This window comes from Pelecanus crispus, chromosome 11 (genome assembly GCF_030463565.1).
Source record: "Pelecanus crispus isolate bPelCri1 chromosome 11, bPelCri1.pri, whole genome shotgun sequence".
Taxonomy (NCBI): Eukaryota; Metazoa; Chordata; class Aves; order Pelecaniformes; family Pelecanidae; genus Pelecanus; species Pelecanus crispus.
Window position 1 is genome coordinate 33,326,435 of NC_134653.1, and position 17,269 is coordinate 33,343,703.

Below are 17,269 nucleotides of genomic sequence, written 5' to 3' on the forward strand. Positions count from 1 at the left end.
CGGCTCCGCAGCTCCTGCCTGGAGTCCGTGGCCCTTCCCGGTGTCCCGACACCCGGCCGCGCTCAGCTGCGGGGCGGGCACGGGACGCCCACGCGGCGAAGAGCCCCGCCGCCGCCCCAGCGCCTCCATCCCCGCTAGCAGCGGAGCGAGCGATCGGTGCGGCCGGCCCGCGGGCAGCAGCTCAGTTCGGGCACTCCTCTCGCCCCTCTCGGCTCGCCCCACGCCGGGGTCCCGCTGGGGCGAGAGGCGCCGGCGGCGGGGGCTGTGAGCACCGCGGCCGCTTCGCCCGGCAGCAGGCACCTTCCGGGACCTCTGGAGACACCAAAGCAGCACACAGTATTGCTACTGTGCCAAGTGGGAACTTTATTCTTTGTTGTGGGGTTTGGGTTTTTTTTTTTTTTTTTCTTTTTTTGCTATTTTTTTCCGAAAAGGTTAAGGAGGCAGCTTTGAAGATGGGTCAGATTTGGATTTTTTTTTTCCCCCTCCCCCAGAAAACTCTGCAACACTTTAATAGCGTTACGCCCAGACACCAGCTCTGTTAGTTTTTTACATTTCAGAGCCATGGAGACACCAGCAGCAATAACCTGGGAACGGAAAGACTTCCACATCGCTTGTGCATTGTCTCGTATTTTTTTTTTTTTCTTTAAAAAAAAAAAAAAAGCACAACAGAAAAGACACAAACATCGATGAACATTAAAAACCTGTACATTGTAAAAAAACAAACAAACAAAAACCCCAACAGAAAAAAAAAAACACCAAAACAACAAACCAAGCCCCAAACAAATAACAAACACCATCATTCTCTTGCTTTGAAATCAGAATCAACCTGGGAACGTTGCAGGGGGAAAAGAAAGATCCATCAGGAAGGTGACGGCGCCGGCCTCGCCGCCGGACCCGCGCGTCGGCTGCGGGGGCTGCCTGCCCGCCAGCAGCCGCAGAGGCGGAAAGTCTGTGCCGTGCTCTGGGTTCCTCTAGCGTATAGAATGCAAAGCATTTAATACATAGTTTTGTTTTTTTTTGCCATTTTTTTTTTCCCCCCCAGAGCGAGAAAGCAGAAGTGAATGATAAAAAGTCTAATATTTTGTTCTTTAACCATGTAACTGCAGATATGAGCCAACATCATGGAATGAAAAAAAAAATAACGTAAAGTAGAGCATTCGTGTGTATCACAAAAATACAATAAAAACTTTTTTTTAACTTTTTTTTTTTTTTTTTTTTTTTTTTTTCTTTTAAGTTTCCTGTGAACTCCCTGCCATGCCAGCCTCCTGCCTGTTCTGCCCTGCACCCGGCCAGCTCGGAGGGCTCCGGAGAATCAACGGCTACAACCAGCGAACGATTCCTGCCGACTCAGCAACGGTGTGTGTAACGGGGGGCCCTGCAACCATGGCAAGATTTTTTTTTTTTTTTTTGTTTTTTAACCTTGGTTCATACATTCTCCTGACTTACAGATAACTTTGATGGATCATTGTCACCTTCTTTTTTTGCCTTTTAAACCCTTCCATACAATGGACAAACGCATCAAAGCCTGCGTGTAAGAACAGAACCTCTTTTACAGCATGTAATACTGTGTTTTGTTTAAGTCCTTCCTTACGTAAAATATTGACATAATTCACTGAAGGTATCAAAAATATACCCTGTAGACCAATACAATTTACAATTGCCTTTTCTCACCATTCAGAAAACAATGCACTTAAAGCAACCAAGCCCCTCCGTGGGCAGCACGCGAGCCAGCCCGGGGACATCCCTGCCTGCTCCGATTTAAGCCCGGGATCGCTTCCACCAAAGGGACCAGGATTTTTTTTTTTTTTTTTTTTTTTTTTTCTTTTTTTTAAGAAATAGCTCTTCACTCCCTCCCCTGTCCGCTCATCCCAGCCACGTTTGAAGCGCGCTGAGACTGCTCCGGGGCTGATACGTCTTGCGACGTGGGTACGACGGGCTGCCAGCCCTCAGATCAGCTGGGGGGAACCAAACCAGGGCGTTCCATCCTATTTCACTTCTTAAACAGATATATATATATATATTTTTTTTTTTTTTTTTCCTGTAACCCGCTCAAGGTTTTGCATTTCTGTGGCACAGCCCCACGGCCGGGATGTGCGGGAGCATCCCGCAGCCGCTCGCTCGACTCCGCGGGAGCGCGCCGGCGGAGCGTCTGAGCGCGCGCGGCCCCGGGACGTGGGCGCTTCGGGCGCACGGCCGCTCACAGTCCCTCTTGAGCGCAGGGGTCACCGCCCGGCAAGGCTGCCAAGATCGAAGATGGGTTCCTTGGGTTTTGTCTCGTTAAGGCTTTTTTCTTCTTCTTTTTTTTCAGACTGAAGAGGATGCAGAAATTTCCAGATGTTGAGAAAGAAAAAAAAAAAAAAAACCAAACAGAAAATAAAATAAAAAAAAATCCCCCCAACTTGGCTGGTTGGAAGGGGAAGGAAAAAAAGAAAAGGAAAGGGAAAAAATCAAATAGCTCTGCTCCTGCGTCTTCGCTCGTGAGAGCCGGCGGGGCCGGGGCGGTGGGCACTCGCCCCGGGGCATCCCGCTCGCTCCCCGCGCCCCGGGTTTGGTCGCCGTCTCCCTGCCCCTGGCTCGCCTCATTCACTGTCCGAGAGGGTTTCGTACTGGGAGCAGAGCAGGGGCTTGGGCTCCTCGTCCCAGGCGTGGTGCTGGCTGCCGGGGGCCCCCTGCGGCAGCGGGGCGGCGGGGGCTGCCGTCACCACCCCGCTGGGGAGCCGCATGGTGAGCGGGTTGTAGGGGAACGGCGTCGAACCTGCGCGGGGAGGAGGAAGCAGAGAGTCAGCGCTGGCGGGGGGGCTGTCCCGTGCAGGGGGTGGCACGGCCGCTTTGGGGACACGTCCCCCCCGAGCCCTACCTGCGGACGACGGCCTGTCCTCCCACACGCGGTTGGTGAGGGGCGTCCTCCGGTTGCAGTCCCCCTCCGAGTGCACCGAGGAGACGGAGGGCGGCCGCTCGCCCGAGGACAGACCCGGCGCCGGGGACTTGGCCTTGCGGCTGTTGGGTCTGGCAGCGATCTTTGGCTTCCCCCCTCCTCCTGCAAAGAGAAGCGCCCGCTTGTCACCCGGCTTGCTGCGACGGGGTTCGGGGGCGGCGGGGGGCGGGGAGGGGGTGCGGGTACCCAGCGCTTCCCTTTCAAGAGCTTGCAAAAATGGCTGGTGGCAGGAGCAAAGCTCACCCTGGGGGCCCGTGGCGGGGAAGGGCGATGGGGCGAGCTCTCCGCAGCGGGGCAGGAGGGCGGCTGCGGCGGCGCGAGGGGGTTGCTGTCCCCTCCTGTGCTGCTCTCGGCTCTGGGGGTCGATGCCACCGACCGTCCCGTGGAGCGGAACGGGGGCAGGAGCAGCCCCTCAGTTTTGGCTGGGCTGTTTCTCCGTGGGGTCGGCTCGCAGCCGGCTCGTGGCTCAGCCCACCAACACGGGTCAAAGGACGGGAGCTCCGGGTGCCGCTGTGCAGCCGGGTTGGCAGGGAATCACAGAATTGTTTAGGTTGGAAAAGACCTTTAAGATCATCCAGTCCAACCATTAACCTAACACTACCAAGTCCACCGCTAAACCAATTAAGGGTAGAGTAATAATTTCATGTTTCCTGGCTTGGTAGCTGGATTATTTTTTAATGGAAGTAAAAACTAGGAATCATTAAGGTTGGAAAGGCTCTCTAAGATCATCAGGGACCCCCCGGGAGCTATGTGGGCACAGGAGCCCCGAGCACATTCCCCGTTCCCGTGGTCTACATGGCTAGGATGGTCTTTAGTAAGTTTTTACAGCAAGATCCCGGTGATGTTTAGCCACTTTTTAAAAGGTTTAAAGCCAAAATGGTCTCTGCTGGGTAGGTTAGCCTGGTTAAAACTGGGAGGGGGGGCTCCCAAAGCGGGAGGGATGGATGGGCTCTGCATCCCACCCTGCCTGCCTGGGCAGCCTCCGCCGGGCGTGGGGAAGCGTGGCTGGAGGAAGCTGCTGGTTTCATGCAGGAGCCAGAAAAGCTTTTCTGCCACAAGCTGAAGAGCGCCTGGTCTGAGCTGCCCCGGAGGGAGGTGCATGCGTGCCCCCAGGACCCTGCTCCTCAGCTTCGGGGGCTCCGTGCCCAGGCTGCCGAGGGCGACTCCCGGCACTGAGTGCCGGGCTCTGCGCAGGGTGCTTGCAAGAGGCAATCTGCCCTTTGCAAGCGCGTGGGGGACAAACGCTCACCCCCACCCATCCCTGGTCCCCCTCCTCTCTTCCTTAACTGGGGATCTGCACAACAACTCTCCTCGCTCTGCTCAAGCCTCCCCCGAAGCCGGGCAGACCCTGCCGCGGTGCCCAGCCGGCTCTGCAAGCCCCGCCGGAGCCCACCAGGCAGCTCACCCCCAGTCCTGCTCTCCGACGTTGTCCCCCATCTCTCTCCCCTTCAGCCCCCTTAAGCTCTCCCTCTTGCTCCAGGCACCCCCAGGTCACATCCAACCCTCCGTCCCAAGCCGGAGCCTGCCCCGACACCCCCCGAGCCCAGGGTGGGGAGGGAAAGGCGACCCTGCTCCATGTCCCCCCGCGCCGGCCCTTTTCAGCTCCTTCCCCTATTTCCAGAGCAGCGATCCCGCCCGGGGTTTATGGACAGTTTGGGGTGGCTATTTAAGTTTATGGCTTCAGGTTTTTGGGTGTGGGAGTTCCCCCCCAATAAACCTTTCCATGGTGTAAAAAAAAAGAAAAAAAAAGGAAGAGGAGATATTAAAAACCAGCAAACGGGGAAAGGAGCACAGTCAGTGGTTTAGAGAAAGCAACAGCACCTTCGGAGACTATTAAATTAACGTCAAACAAGACCAGGATTAATCAGCGGATTCACAAAGCTCGAAGCTGGGGGGAGGGAGGGGAGAAAAGAAAACCAAAATGAACAAAAATGGGGGGGGGGGGGGAATAAATCCACCCACAAAAGGGGAAATATAAAGGCTGAGAATTAATAACACAGAGAGAGCGAAGGTGGAGAGGGCTGCAGACCTGGCAAGGAGCGCACGTCCTCGTTTCGTCCATCAGCAGGAGTTATGGGCATAGCAGCGGGCAGGCTTGCACTGGCATTCAGAGAGTTAAAAGCATTGGCACTGAGAGGTGAGCGCTCTTCCCACTGCTCGTCATATTTACCCATTAGGGCTTTCCTAATTATTGCCTCCAACCCCATGTTGGTACTGGAATTCTCTTGGACCGACTGGCTCCTACAACTGATTAGCCCTGGGAGATAACGGGAGGGGGAGGAGAGAGGGGACGGGAGATGGGGGGGAGCCAAATGAGAAGAAAGATGGGGGGACGGGAAAGGGGAGAAAGGAGACAAGGGAGAAGGGAAGAAACAAACAGTCAGCACATTCTCGCAAAGCAACAAACTTTGTCATCTTGTTCTTTAAAGCGCTGCGATGCACCCGTCCTCCTCCTCCTCCCCGCTCCATCCCGCCCCAGGGCTTGGCAGGGGCTGGCGGTGGGATGGGATGGGACTCACTCTGGGATCTGGGTTTCTGGGGTGCTGCAGGCGGGCAGGGTTCCCTGGGGCCGAGGGCTCGGAGGATGGGGGGAAGGGGTCTTTGCCGAGCCTTGGGGAGCGACTGCAAGAAGAGGGGGGGCTGCGCCAGGCTCGGCATGGGGGCAGGAGTCACCCGGATGTGGGGTCCATACGGAGGCACACACAGATCAAACGTCGGTGTGTCAGGAGTTTGGAGGCCGGGGCAGCTTCCCATGGAGGAAAAGCCAGGGAAGGAAGAGGGGGCACCCCACAAAAACACCTGCTCGGGAAGAGGTGCCTGGATTTGGCCCTGCATGAGGGGTGGCGAACGCAGGCAGCCCCTGGACGAGGGCACGCAGCCTGCGGGCTGCCTGCGCGGGGTCGGGCTACGCCGGGGAGAGACTTTCTGTCCCTCCTCGTGCTCTTTGCAAGCCCCCTGCCCATGGTCCCAGCCCGCTCCCTTCCTCCCCCTGGGCCGGGTGCCCGCTGCGGACCAGGGCCCCTTCCCGGGCTGAGCCGCGGCTACGGGACAGGGTGCAGAGGCGAAGTGGCGTGTCCGCGTGGTTGTGAGTCTCAAGCCATGCAGTTATGGTGCAGCACCGCACAGGGACCAGAGGGCACTAGGCTCAGCCACGCCACCGTCATTCCCAACGCGGCCGTAACAGGGAACAAGCAAGGGCAAAATACAGACACAAAACACAGCAGGCCGGTGAGGGAAGACCCACCGGCAGCCTCCCCCCGCTCCCCAGCTCACCCCATCCTGGGGTGTTCGCGCTGGGATCGCTGCCCCTCCGCTTGGAAAGGGACGGATCCGGGGTTTGCTCGTCTTCCTGAACGGGCAGGGTCTCTCCCGGTCCCCTCCAGCCAGACCCCGGCCCTCAGCTCCCCGCGCTCTTGCCTTTACCCCTCCCTCCAGCACAGCAGGAGCAGCTTTAATCAGGGGAGGCTCTCAGCAGTTTGGGCCTCACCCCCCCGCCAGATTTTGTCTGCTGCGGACCCCTGGGTCCCGGCTGGCTGCACCCTCTCGTCCCGGCTGCCGACGTGAGCCCGGCTGCTTCTCCCGAACACGTCGGCACCGGTGAGCGGTCTTACACCGCTGACGGCTGTCCCTGGCCCTCCTACCGCACGAAGACCTTGCCCACAGCACCTCCTTCCCGGGGTTGTGGGAAAGTTGCCGTTCCTCCTACTTAAAAACTAACCACCTGAAGGCGTTCCTGCTGTAGGAGAGCATTAATACTTCATCAGTTAAGTACCAATTAATACTCCTCAATGAGGATTCATTTCACTCGTGTGTGTGCCCACCCGGACATCGCCGCAGCAGGTGGCAACAGCTCAACAGCCTTCGCGCCGTCCTTCTCCCTCGGGCTGGTCTCTGTCCTGTGCCGGGGAAGCCCATGTTGGCCGCCCAACTCCCCAAGGCCGCCTTCCGCCTCTCTTTGCCAAAATCCCCTCCTTAAGCTGCTCCCTCTCCTCCTTTCCCAGCCGGGCTGGAAGCCGCAGGCGCAGCAGAGCTGGGGAGGGTGCAGTGCCCCTGGGGAAGCTCCTAAGCCGCCATTTCAGCCCCTGCGTGGTGGTCCTCAGGCTGAGCACGGGAAATACATCTCCATGGGCGCCTGGGGGAGCACCCTGAGCTCTTCGCAGCACCCCTTCTCCCTGAGAGCAGGGGGGCTCTTTGGGGGCTGGGGTACAGCCCCAGGTGTTAGCCAGCGAACCCCTGGTTAGGTGGGCCGGCAGGTTAATGCTGGTTAGGGCTGGGGACTCGCTAAAGCCCACCATGGCTGCCTGCAGCAGCGCTCAGATACCACCACCAAAACTGCTCCTCTGGAGCCTGAAACGCTCCACCCGCCGGGAGCCGCCCCGTGCGCAGCAGCAGAGGTCCAAGCGCTCCGGCCACAAAGCCCTTCTGCGTGGCACCGGCTGCACCACCACGGCCGGACGCGGCCACCAGCCACGGTCTCCTCCCAGCTCCTGAGGAACCAGTCAACCCACGCTTTAAGCACCCGGAGCGCTGAGCATGCTGCCGGCACCCCTGTGCCCGAGCACCCCATCACCTCCTGGACAACACCTCCTCTCGGTCCTCAGCCAGCGCCGGTTTGCCCGACGCTCACCGTTCAAGGCTACGGGGAGCTGCTCTCACCCCAGTTTGCTTTTGCCACCGGCTCCTGCAGCCTGCCCAGCCCGCGGTGGCACGGAGCCCGTTTCCCACCCTCACGTTCCGTTTCGCCGCTGCCCTCCTACCCGTCTGTGGGCGACCGCAAGGTCCCACCAAGAGCAGGGTGCTCTCTCCCGAGCGTGACGTCCACCTCGCTATATAGTTTAACCCTCTGTTGGTATCAGATGGCCAACCCTTGCTTGGCTTTTAACCTCTCCTCAAACTCTGCCAGGCTTTCCGAGGAATTACACTACTGTCTCCAACTCAACAGCGGGGAGTTACGGTGTGTCCCGAGGCTCCCAGCAACTGTTACGTGCGGTTCTTATGGCAAAAGGAAAAAAGGAGATGCTTAAATCTATTGAGTGTCCTGCTCTCCGTGGCTGTGAGCCCTGTAGGGAATGAGGTATGGTACAGGTATATGGGAGAGTTACCTGCTCCGGTAATCGCCGGCATATTGAAAATCTCTGTTCCAGGCTGCCCAACATCTGGAGGAAAACAAAGAAGCTCTTCAGTACGGAGAGCAGCACGTGCAGGCTGGCGGTAGGGAGGGACCTGCCGTGCCAGCCACGAGGAGCTCCTGGTGTCCCCGTCACAGCACCCGGGCTGACAGTAGCCCACCTCCCCCAGGCACGGGGGTAGGTCTGTGGGTGCCGGCTGGGACCAGGAATAATTGCCTTTGGGAGAACCGCAGCGGGCATGTCTCGCCAGCTGGGAAAGGGCAGAAAAGCAGAGCCCAGAGAGCCAGGGAGATGCCTTAGTGCTCAGCGCTGACCTCCGTCCCTCCAGCCCTTCGGATTACGAGCTCCGTGAAGTTAAACCCTCTCTCCTGCCTACAGGATTTCCAAAGGCTCCAATCCCCACATCCAGGGAGCGGGTCTGGGCAGTGGGGAGGGCGAGGAGGAGAAATGCTAAATCAATATTTTCCCTCTTAGCTGAGCTGTTTGCCTTGGATATCACTTTCCTTAGAATAACAAAAATTCTCATCAAATAAGGTGTTTCCTATTTCTATATATTTTCCCTTGATAAGGGAGAGTGCGGAAGGTCACGGGGTTCAGCCACATGTCCCCAAAGGGGCATAACAATACTGTTGGCTCATGGTAACATCATCCAGGAGACGAGACAGCTCGGTCCCTCTTATCCGATGCAGCTGTTGTAAGATGGATTCAAATTGAATTAGTATTGACTGTATAATGCTGGGCTAAATTAAATTATGATCCTATCTACTCTATTAGCGGTTAATGAATGAATGGGCTGAATTTCTAATATAAGCCAGCCTGGTTAGTTTTACAGAGCTATACCAATATTGATGTAGGGCTTAAAGTAACATCGGGAGGAGACGCATCTTAAGGAGGAAGGATTCAGCTTGGCCAGCCATTCATTAAAATATCAATTGCTCTTAAGTCTCCTCCATGCTGGGCTCATTATTTCCTTCCTATTGAGGTTATCTGGTGCGGGTGGGATTCACAGCCCCAGAGCAAGGAGACAAGGGGCTGGGAAGCCTCCCATCACCTCCGCAGATGCACACAGCCACTGCTGGTACCAGCACGGCTCATCCCAGGAAGCATCTGGACCTCGCGCTTCCCAACAAACCATGGCACAATGCAGAGAGCGCTGCCTGGGAGCTCCCAGCCCTTAACACAGCAGCACCCGTTCCCAAATCTTTGCTTCCTGTGTCCTCAAGGCTTTCCACCCCCCCCCCGCTGCCCCACATTCGCCTCGCCACGTGTCCTTACTGTACTCCGTTTCATTTTTGTTGGTCGTGCTGAGCTTCTTGATGATCTCCTGTTTCTTGGACTTCACCATGGCAGAGTTGCTCTCAGTCAGCTTGCTGAAGAAAGCCGGAGGCTGAGTGTTGTTTCCCGGGGACTTGGACCCCATCCTGCGAAGCAAAAGACTGTTGGAAACCTCTGCAACGTCCGGCGCACAAAGTCCTACCTAGAGAGACTCTCCCCTCAGCGTAAGTCCTCAAAATCAGCCTGGGGGCTCCTGAGATACTCGGGATCTCCAACCTTTCTCCCTCCCCCTACCATAAATGTACCACACGGTGTTGAAAAGCCCCTACAAACAGAGAGTGATCCGGGATGTGACATTGCTTTTGGCTGCAAGAAAAGCAGCCTGGGCCGGGGCGAACGTGGGGATGAGGGGAACGTTCCCAAGCTGTCTCCACCGTCCCCTCCCTTGGCGTTACCTCTGGTCTATCTGCTCGCCCTCGCGGTACAGGATCGGGTACGTGGCGCTCTTGGCGTGCTCCGATTCTCCCACGCCGTCTGGTGGAGAGACTGGCTCGATACAGTTGTCCGACCCGCTCCCGGCCGAGGCTTTGCTCTGCTCTGGGGACCTGGGGATAGCGATGGGGAGATGCAATCGATTTATTGCAACATCCTCTGTCTCTGCACAGCAGCCTGGGGTCGGGGAGGACTGAAATAGGTTTCCTACAGCAGGGGGAAAAAAAAAGCCAAACCTTCCACACCCCTGTGGGCTTACGGCGCCTTTTAACGCGAGCTGGAGGAAGAGCACAGCTTGGGCATTTTTCTGCACCGCAGGCATGCGGAGCAGGACTGAGGCGAGTCGTGGCCCAGATTTCCAGGCAGCGGGCCAGCCGGCAGGCGCCCCAAATACAGCTGCCCACGGCAGGACCAGTCCTGGGACTTGCTGGCTCAGCCCAAGTGTCCCTCGCTGGCAGGGACACAATCCCTGCGGAGGGCTGGGACGTTAACCTTTTGGGTACGTGGCTTTTGATTCTCCATCGTATTTGCAGACGCAGGGGAGGGCAGCACCTGCCACCTCCCACCCACCTTGTCTGGGGCCGTGCAGGGGCTCGCTGGCTGCGGGCGACGCATCCGGGGCTGGGGCAGCCCGGACAGGACCGAGCAGCCCCCTGATGCCTGCCCGTGGCCAGCGCCTGGGAGTCGGCCAGGCTCAAGTCCGCGAGGAATTCCTCACGGCAAGTTCTGGGAATTTACGTCTTTGTTCTTTCTGTGGTTTCTTTTTTTTCTTTCCCCCCACTTTTTTTCATCTCTGGGTGGCCAGGGCTGGGCTCTCTCCCCTAATGTTAGAAAGCCAATTCTAGCACCAGGCAGAGCTGGGAGTAATAATCCCATTTACTGACAAGGAACTACTGGTCTGGAGACACCACTCTTTCCTGGATGCATCTGGGTCTCTGGTGGTGTTTGGGTGGGAGGACAGACCCCATTCTCACACTTCCCATTTTTTAGTTCTGTACAACAGCAATCAGACCTGCCTTGCGCTGGTATCAGCACGAGGATTTGAAGGTGACTAAAAGAAATACAGGTGGTGCCTGAAATGGATAGTTGCAGTTGACACAGCACATGTGTCTTACAAGCTTCCAATTCACTGGCAGTGATGAAGATAAAATTAACACATTGCTTTGGGTTTTTTGGAACCATCTGTAGTCTGAAAGGTCACTGCACCGTGATCTGCCAGGGACTGAAGACAGTGACAGGACAAGAGGCAATGGGCACAAACCAAGACACATGAAATCCCACCCCAACACAAGAAAATGCTTTTTTACTGTGCTCAAATGCTGGTACAGGTTGCCCAGAGAGGTGTTGAAGTCTCCATCAGTGGAGTTACTGAAAACCCAGCGGGCCGTGGCCCTGGGCAACCTGCTCCAGCTGACCTGCTTGAGCAGGGCGTTGGGCCGGATGATCTGGAGAGGTCCCTTCCCACCTCAATGATTCTGTGACACCGCCCAGATTGGGAAGGGGATCACGCACAGACTCTAAGGGGGTCTGGAGAGCATCTCTAGAACAACAGGAATGGCAAGAGAGGCACCACCACAGGAGAAAAATGCCCAGATCAGAAGGCAATTTTACACTCTGGGCCACGTAAGCAAGCGATCCATCTGAGCCCCGAGCTGGGGAGCATAAATTCAGCAATGCCAAATGCCAGCCTGCCCTATGCACCGCCTTACCAGGGTACCAGGTAGCCAAGGGCACCCACCCAGCTCCTCGCCCTGGGTAGCCCTGGTCTGTCTGAGCAGAAATCTATCTGCACCAGCTTTGGTTGGACTCTCTGACCTCACCTTTTGCCACCTTCATTCTGCGGGGAGATCCTGGAGGCTGCCGCGTGCTCCTGCTGCTGCAGATACGCCTCGCTGGGGGTGCGGCGCAGGTCCAGCACGGGGCACGCGGCCCCGGGGAAGGAGTACACCGGCGTCTGGATGTGGGAGTTGAGCTGCTGCGGGTGATGGCGTGTGTAGTCCTGCGTGATGACCTCCTAGAAGAAGAAGAAGAAGCCCCCGAGTCAGAAATAGAGTTGTTTTCTACCTCTTGTTTTGATGGGCTCAACGAAGACAGGGCAAGCAGGAGGGAATTAGGCTGGTTTGTCCCTGTGGGGATGTAACGTCTGCCTCCTGCCTGCAGCAGCTCTCGTGATGGGCTTGCTGGGGCTGCAAACACCCAGGCTGAAGAAGCCTGATGCACCCTGCTCTCTCCAGCCCCCAGCCAGGGGTGCTGAGGTGTCTAGCATCGCTCCCAGCCCTTCCCCACCAGACATGTTTCATATCAGCTCTTCCCTCCTCCCCAAAGCCCCAGTGCGAAGGCGAGAATGAGCTTAATTACGCTGATGTGCTGGGCCAGCGTGACCACCCGCTGGTTCATGCCCTTGATGCTCTGGCTGGACTGCAGGGGCTGGCACTGGGGCTGGGGGCCGTCGGGCTGCCGGAGGTGCTGCAGGTGGGCTGCTTCGGGAGCCGAGGCCTTCAGCGAGCCTGGGGGAGGCACGAAGAAGAGAGCAGGTGTGAGATGATGTCTGTGTCCCCTTCCTCGAATGCCATCCTGGCACAGCACTGGGGCACAGCGAGCAAGAGCTGGGTGACGAAGCCTCCCCATGCCAGCTCGGGCTCTCCTGTGCCAGCTGGCACTGCCAGCCCCTGCCCTCACCTTGCTGTTTCTGCCTCAGGTCATGCTCCCCGTGCCCTTTCTCTGTATCCTGAAGCAGCTTGGCCCCTTTCTCATGGGACAGGCTGGGCGAGCTCACAGGACTCACTGCTTCCATCCGCTCAGGGCTGTAGCCTCCGTGAAAGCCTGAGGAAATGGGAGAAGGGAGTTAAAACCAGGAGCTTGCTTGGCTTTTCCCTAGTGCTGCGGCAACCATTGCTTGCGGGTAGAGTCACGCGTTCAGCAAAAGGGGGAAAAAAGAGATGAGGGAAGACCTGGCAGGTCATATGGCAGGGACCCCCGGAGCCACCTCTGATGTCCAGCTGTGATGGCTGCAGTAAAGAGGTGATGTCTCATTTCTGCAGAGCTGGACACTCAGCAGCTCACGGTGCCAGCACGAGAGTCAGGAAGCAAATTCAACCACTGTAGGTTCACAACTTGTTCCCCCACCTTTCCCCCACCTACTGAAACAGAAAAATAAAACCCCTACTATGCCAGGAGAGAAAGCAACGCTCTGCAGGAGTGGAGGTGGCTGCAGGGGACATCTCAAATGCTTTACAAAGAAAAGCCTCAAGCCCAGCACGGCCAAGAGCAGGGACTTGAAAATAGGGCCTGCAGACTCCAGATCCTGCTCCAGAGACAGCAGACGTGCACACCACAGGGGCAAAAAGGCTTCTTGACCGTTCTCTGCCTTTTAAGCCCTTTGCATGGACTCAGGCTGCATCAAAGCAAGCAGAGCTGGAATGAGGGACCACCATTCCTTCAACAGAGAGGGTAAACTGAGGCATGGACGGGTTATGTTTCCACAGACCAGAGGTGGAGGAGAGAGGATTCCTGGAGGAGGCACATGCTGCCTCTCGCCAGCTAAGCACGTTTGGTAACGCTCACGACTTTTGCCTCCACAGACCTTTACCCTCCTAATGCTCGATTCCTAGAAACCGCCCACTGCAGGCAAATCTGGCAGGCGACCCACAGCGCTGCTGGGGAGGGTCCCCGGTGCCCAGGCACGGACATGCTGACTGTGCGCGTACCCGGGGCATGGGTAGGGGAGGACCCCCGTGGAGAACCTCCCTGTGCCAGGGATGGGGATGCAGCATCCCCCATCACCCCATGCATGCCAGCACCGAAGGGACCACGCTTCAGATCCACCCAAGATGAAGTGTCCTGGTCTGGAAAGATCCCTAACCAACAGTAAGTCCTGGGGAACACCAGCTCCTTTCTGTAAGCTCATGGCCATAGAAAAGTTGCCCCTGTCCTCCGCAGCATGACAACACTCAGCCGGAGGAAACACTGGTGCCAGGGAAAAAGGCAGAGGAAAAGCTCAGCCAGGCAGCGTACCGCAGCCAGAGGCACATCCTTGGCCCTGGAGCACGCTGCTGGAAGGGGCTGGGACCACACACGACCAAGTGGTGGGACGAGTGGGTTGGGATGTAGTGGCGAGAGCAGCTCTCCTCCCCTGGCCATGCTGCTGTGTCCCTTCCACCCTTGGGTTACAGGAAGGGGGGCTGTGTAGCAACCCCCAGTGCTGACGGCCAAGGCAGATGCTTCAACTTGAAGAAGGGGTCCCATCAAATCCCCGCAGGCTGCCTGCTGCTTCCCTATGCTGGTGGGGGAGCCTGGATGAATGCTCTGGGTGAAGGCTGGTCCCATCAACAATGACCTAGACCGTGAATCCAGCCCCCTCCCTGCAATTCCTTCTGGAGAAACTTATCCCAGCGCTTTTGTGTTCTACATGAGATTGCTGTTACGTGGTTCCTGTGGTCTGCTCAGGAAATGGCTGCCGAGCATGGCTGGGCTGGGCTGAGCAATCCCTGGACAGCCCTGCCCGTGTTGATCTTCTGTGCAGCATCCAGCACCAGGACCCTGAGTGAGGTCACCCCAAGCGAGGGGACCCCATTTGAGCTGCGTCACGCAGCAGCCCGCAAAGCCCTCTGAGATCCTGCGTGCTCAACAGCACAACCGTGAGTGGGGAGGCGCGCGTCTGATGGGCAGCAACCCTGTCCTGCTCCCAGTTCTCTGCTTCGCTCGTTTGATTTATTACCCATAACTGTTCCTTACAGACTGCCTAGGAATTTCTAATGATGGGGAAATCAGAATTAGCAAATTGCTATTGTCTGTAAAAAGCAATACCAGGAACCGAACAACGTTTGCAAAACAGGACTTGGCAACGGGAAAAAATAAAAGAGGGGGGGAGAAGGGAAGATCCCTAAAACACACACAAATAAAAAAGTCTGGAGTAACACAACAACCAGGAAGCCGAGGGACAAGCACACTGGGGGAGCTGACGGAGCCAATAGCCAAAACGTGCAACTAAAAATAAGAAATAATGAAATAAAATGGGTTTCAGGCCACAGCTCTCTCGCCTCTCCCCTCCAATTTCTTACCATCGCTAGCGGAGTCGTTACTTAGCGAGCCTCTTTCTCGCTGCCCCTTATCGCAAGACATTTGGCGCATGATAATCACATCTATGAAGTTGGCCGCTGTCGTGGTGGTCTTACCGAGTGCTCGGAGCTCCTGCTCCTGCATTGAAAAGGGTTTACTTTGACTCTTTTCTCTACTGTGCTGCTCGGGGCCCGAGGCTGCGTGCTGCTGGTCCAGAGGGTGATGGTGCTGCTGGCTTTTCCCCTGTCCTCTGCTATAGTGATGAGAAGAACCAGGTCCGGAGGCGGGTAAAGGTCTCGACTCCATGGCTTTAATGGGTGAAGGCGACTGTTCGAGGTTGGCCCCACTGGGCAGCTTTGAGGTGAAGACGTTGTTGTCAGTCTGCGGTCGTTCTGCCTTGGCTTCCCGCACCCGAGAGGCCTCTTTCTGCAGGACAGCCGGGTCCATCAGGGCCGTGTAGCCATCTGCCGCACTGATGGAGGAGCGCAGGGTGGAGGCCGAGGGGAAAGCGGCGGAGCGGATCGGCGACGTGGTAGTAGTGGAGGAGGATCTGGAAGACAACGGAAGACAAGACGAAGATGAGACAAGCACGTGGAGAAAGGGGAGCGCTGTTACCGGAGCCCTGGTGTTCAGCCCTGCCTGGCCGAGCTCTCCTGAGCGTAGGGTTGGCTTGTGATGGAGCAAGTGAGGAGGGCTCAGATGGAGCCTCCACCAAGGTCATGGGGTATTGGCTGTGGCCTGGATGCATCCACTGGGGAGAATAAAATCTATGGGACAGGTCCTAGAGACCTTCATAACTCTACCACCAGGCAACCCTCAGCAAGAGGAGTGATACCCTCTTGCCTATGTGATTTGAGCACAGACAGCCCTGGGATGCTCCTGCTTTCTCTCCTGGTAGCAGTAAAAACCACGAGGAAAAGCAAAGGAACTGGGCACCAGAATCCACCTCTCCCCATCACAACCTCCCTGTAAGCTCCAATCCTGCTCCCGCTGAGACTGAAGGCCAAACCAACCCTCGCTCCATCTCAGAGGTGCCCCATGCGATGCTCGCTAATTAACCACCATGGCTGCCCCAGTGCAGGGGTCCAGGCAAGCAGCAGGAACTGTGGCGGGGAGACATACCGCAGGACGGAAGGGGTGGGGGTCTCCGAGGAGATGATCTTCATGCTCGTGTTGTGGAGCACGCTGGGGCGCTGCTGGATGGTCTCGTGGGTGCGGGGTGAGACGGGAGAGTGCTGGTGGCTGTGAGAGTGTGAGGACGAACGGCTGCTGGACTGCTCTGTACCTGGGGGAAAATACAAAGGAGGGCTTCTTTAGCTCTTCGTTTTATAGTCCCAACCCTACCTCCATCCAACACGGGCCCCAGGATGTGGTGCCGGGCTCCTCCCCAGCCTACCTGGTCTCCAGATGGGCGCATGCTCCACTGTGGTGGACGCCAGGATGGATTTTTCTCGCTCCCTTTCCCGTTCCCGTTCCCGCTCCCGCTCCCGTTCCCGCTCGGACACTGACGATCCCGACTGTTTGGTCATGTGCGTGGGGCCTCCTGAAACCCAACCAAAAGGCAGTGAAAGGGCTGCACATGCAGTGATTCCCGCCCCGGGGAACACCGCCTGCTCTTCACATTGCTGTGTCTGCAGAGCAGATAAGGAACGGCTCCTTCCAAGGTCACCTGGAGCAGGACAGATGGGGGCAACCGGTGTGACAAAACCCGGGCAAATCCTGCAATAACTGTCCTGGTGCCATCTCTGGGGTACAGCCTTCCCCAAAGCTGTTTGCCAGCTGCCACTTTGGGAAAGAAGGGGGAAAAGCAAGGAAGCCCCCAACAAGCAGGATCAGAGGAGCTGGTTTGAGGGAGCCAGCGGGCTGCTCCCTGCGTGAAAATGAATTTGGGCTCCCCCATCTGCCCCGGCATGCTGAGCTCACGGCTCTGAACTGGTTAAGGGCGCCCTGCCTGACTGCTTTCCCATGGGAAAAGCAACCTACAGCGTTACCTGGGGAGAGCGGGGAGCTGCTGTGCCGGCTGCCGAAGGTCTGGGGGGGTCCAGGGATGTAGGTGATGCGGTCCATGGTGGTGGCGGAGGTGCCGGGGGTAGGGGGCACGAGGACGGGCAGGTGTGGCACTTGGGACAGGTCGATGATGCCTGAGAGAAACGAGAGGACTGTCAGGATGACGCTGAGCTGCTGCAACTTGGCCGCGCTGGAGTGGGGAGGGATGCCGGGGAGGGTCGACTCGTCCCGCTGTTCTGGTGCAGTGCAGGGGTGCCAGCGAGCCCACAGCTCCCAGGCGCCGGTTCTCAGGGGAGGGGACCCTGCTGTGGGCAAATACAGCGTGTCCTGCTGCTGGGAATAATGGGAGGAAAAATGCTGAGATCTATCCCAG

General features: G+C 57.3%; 1 protein-coding gene across 1 annotated transcript in view; it reads right to left on the reverse strand.

Moving 5' to 3' along the window:
* Window positions 1–2,579: 2,579 nt before the first annotated feature.
* NCOR2 (nuclear receptor corepressor 2) overlaps window positions 2,580–17,269 on the reverse strand; it is a 182,696-nt gene continuing 168,006 nt past the window's right edge. The window contains exons 34-46 of the mRNA XM_075719315.1: window positions 16,881–17,030; window positions 16,286–16,432; window positions 16,012–16,174; window positions 14,892–15,439; window positions 12,511–12,654; window positions 12,190–12,338; window positions 11,652–11,845; window positions 9,795–9,944; window positions 9,340–9,485; window positions 8,038–8,091; window positions 4,965–5,192; window positions 2,858–3,037; window positions 2,580–2,755 (exon numbers count right to left, since the gene is read on the reverse strand). Coding sequence (XP_075575430.1) covers window positions 2,580–2,755; window positions 2,858–3,037; window positions 4,965–5,192; window positions 8,038–8,091; window positions 9,340–9,485; window positions 9,795–9,944; window positions 11,652–11,845; window positions 12,190–12,338; window positions 12,511–12,654; window positions 14,892–15,439; window positions 16,012–16,174; window positions 16,286–16,432; window positions 16,881–17,030 — 2,429 coding nt within the window. The remainder of the gene's footprint in view (window positions 2,756–2,857; window positions 3,038–4,964; window positions 5,193–8,037; window positions 8,092–9,339; window positions 9,486–9,794; window positions 9,945–11,651; window positions 11,846–12,189; window positions 12,339–12,510; window positions 12,655–14,891; window positions 15,440–16,011; window positions 16,175–16,285; window positions 16,433–16,880; window positions 17,031–17,269) is intronic.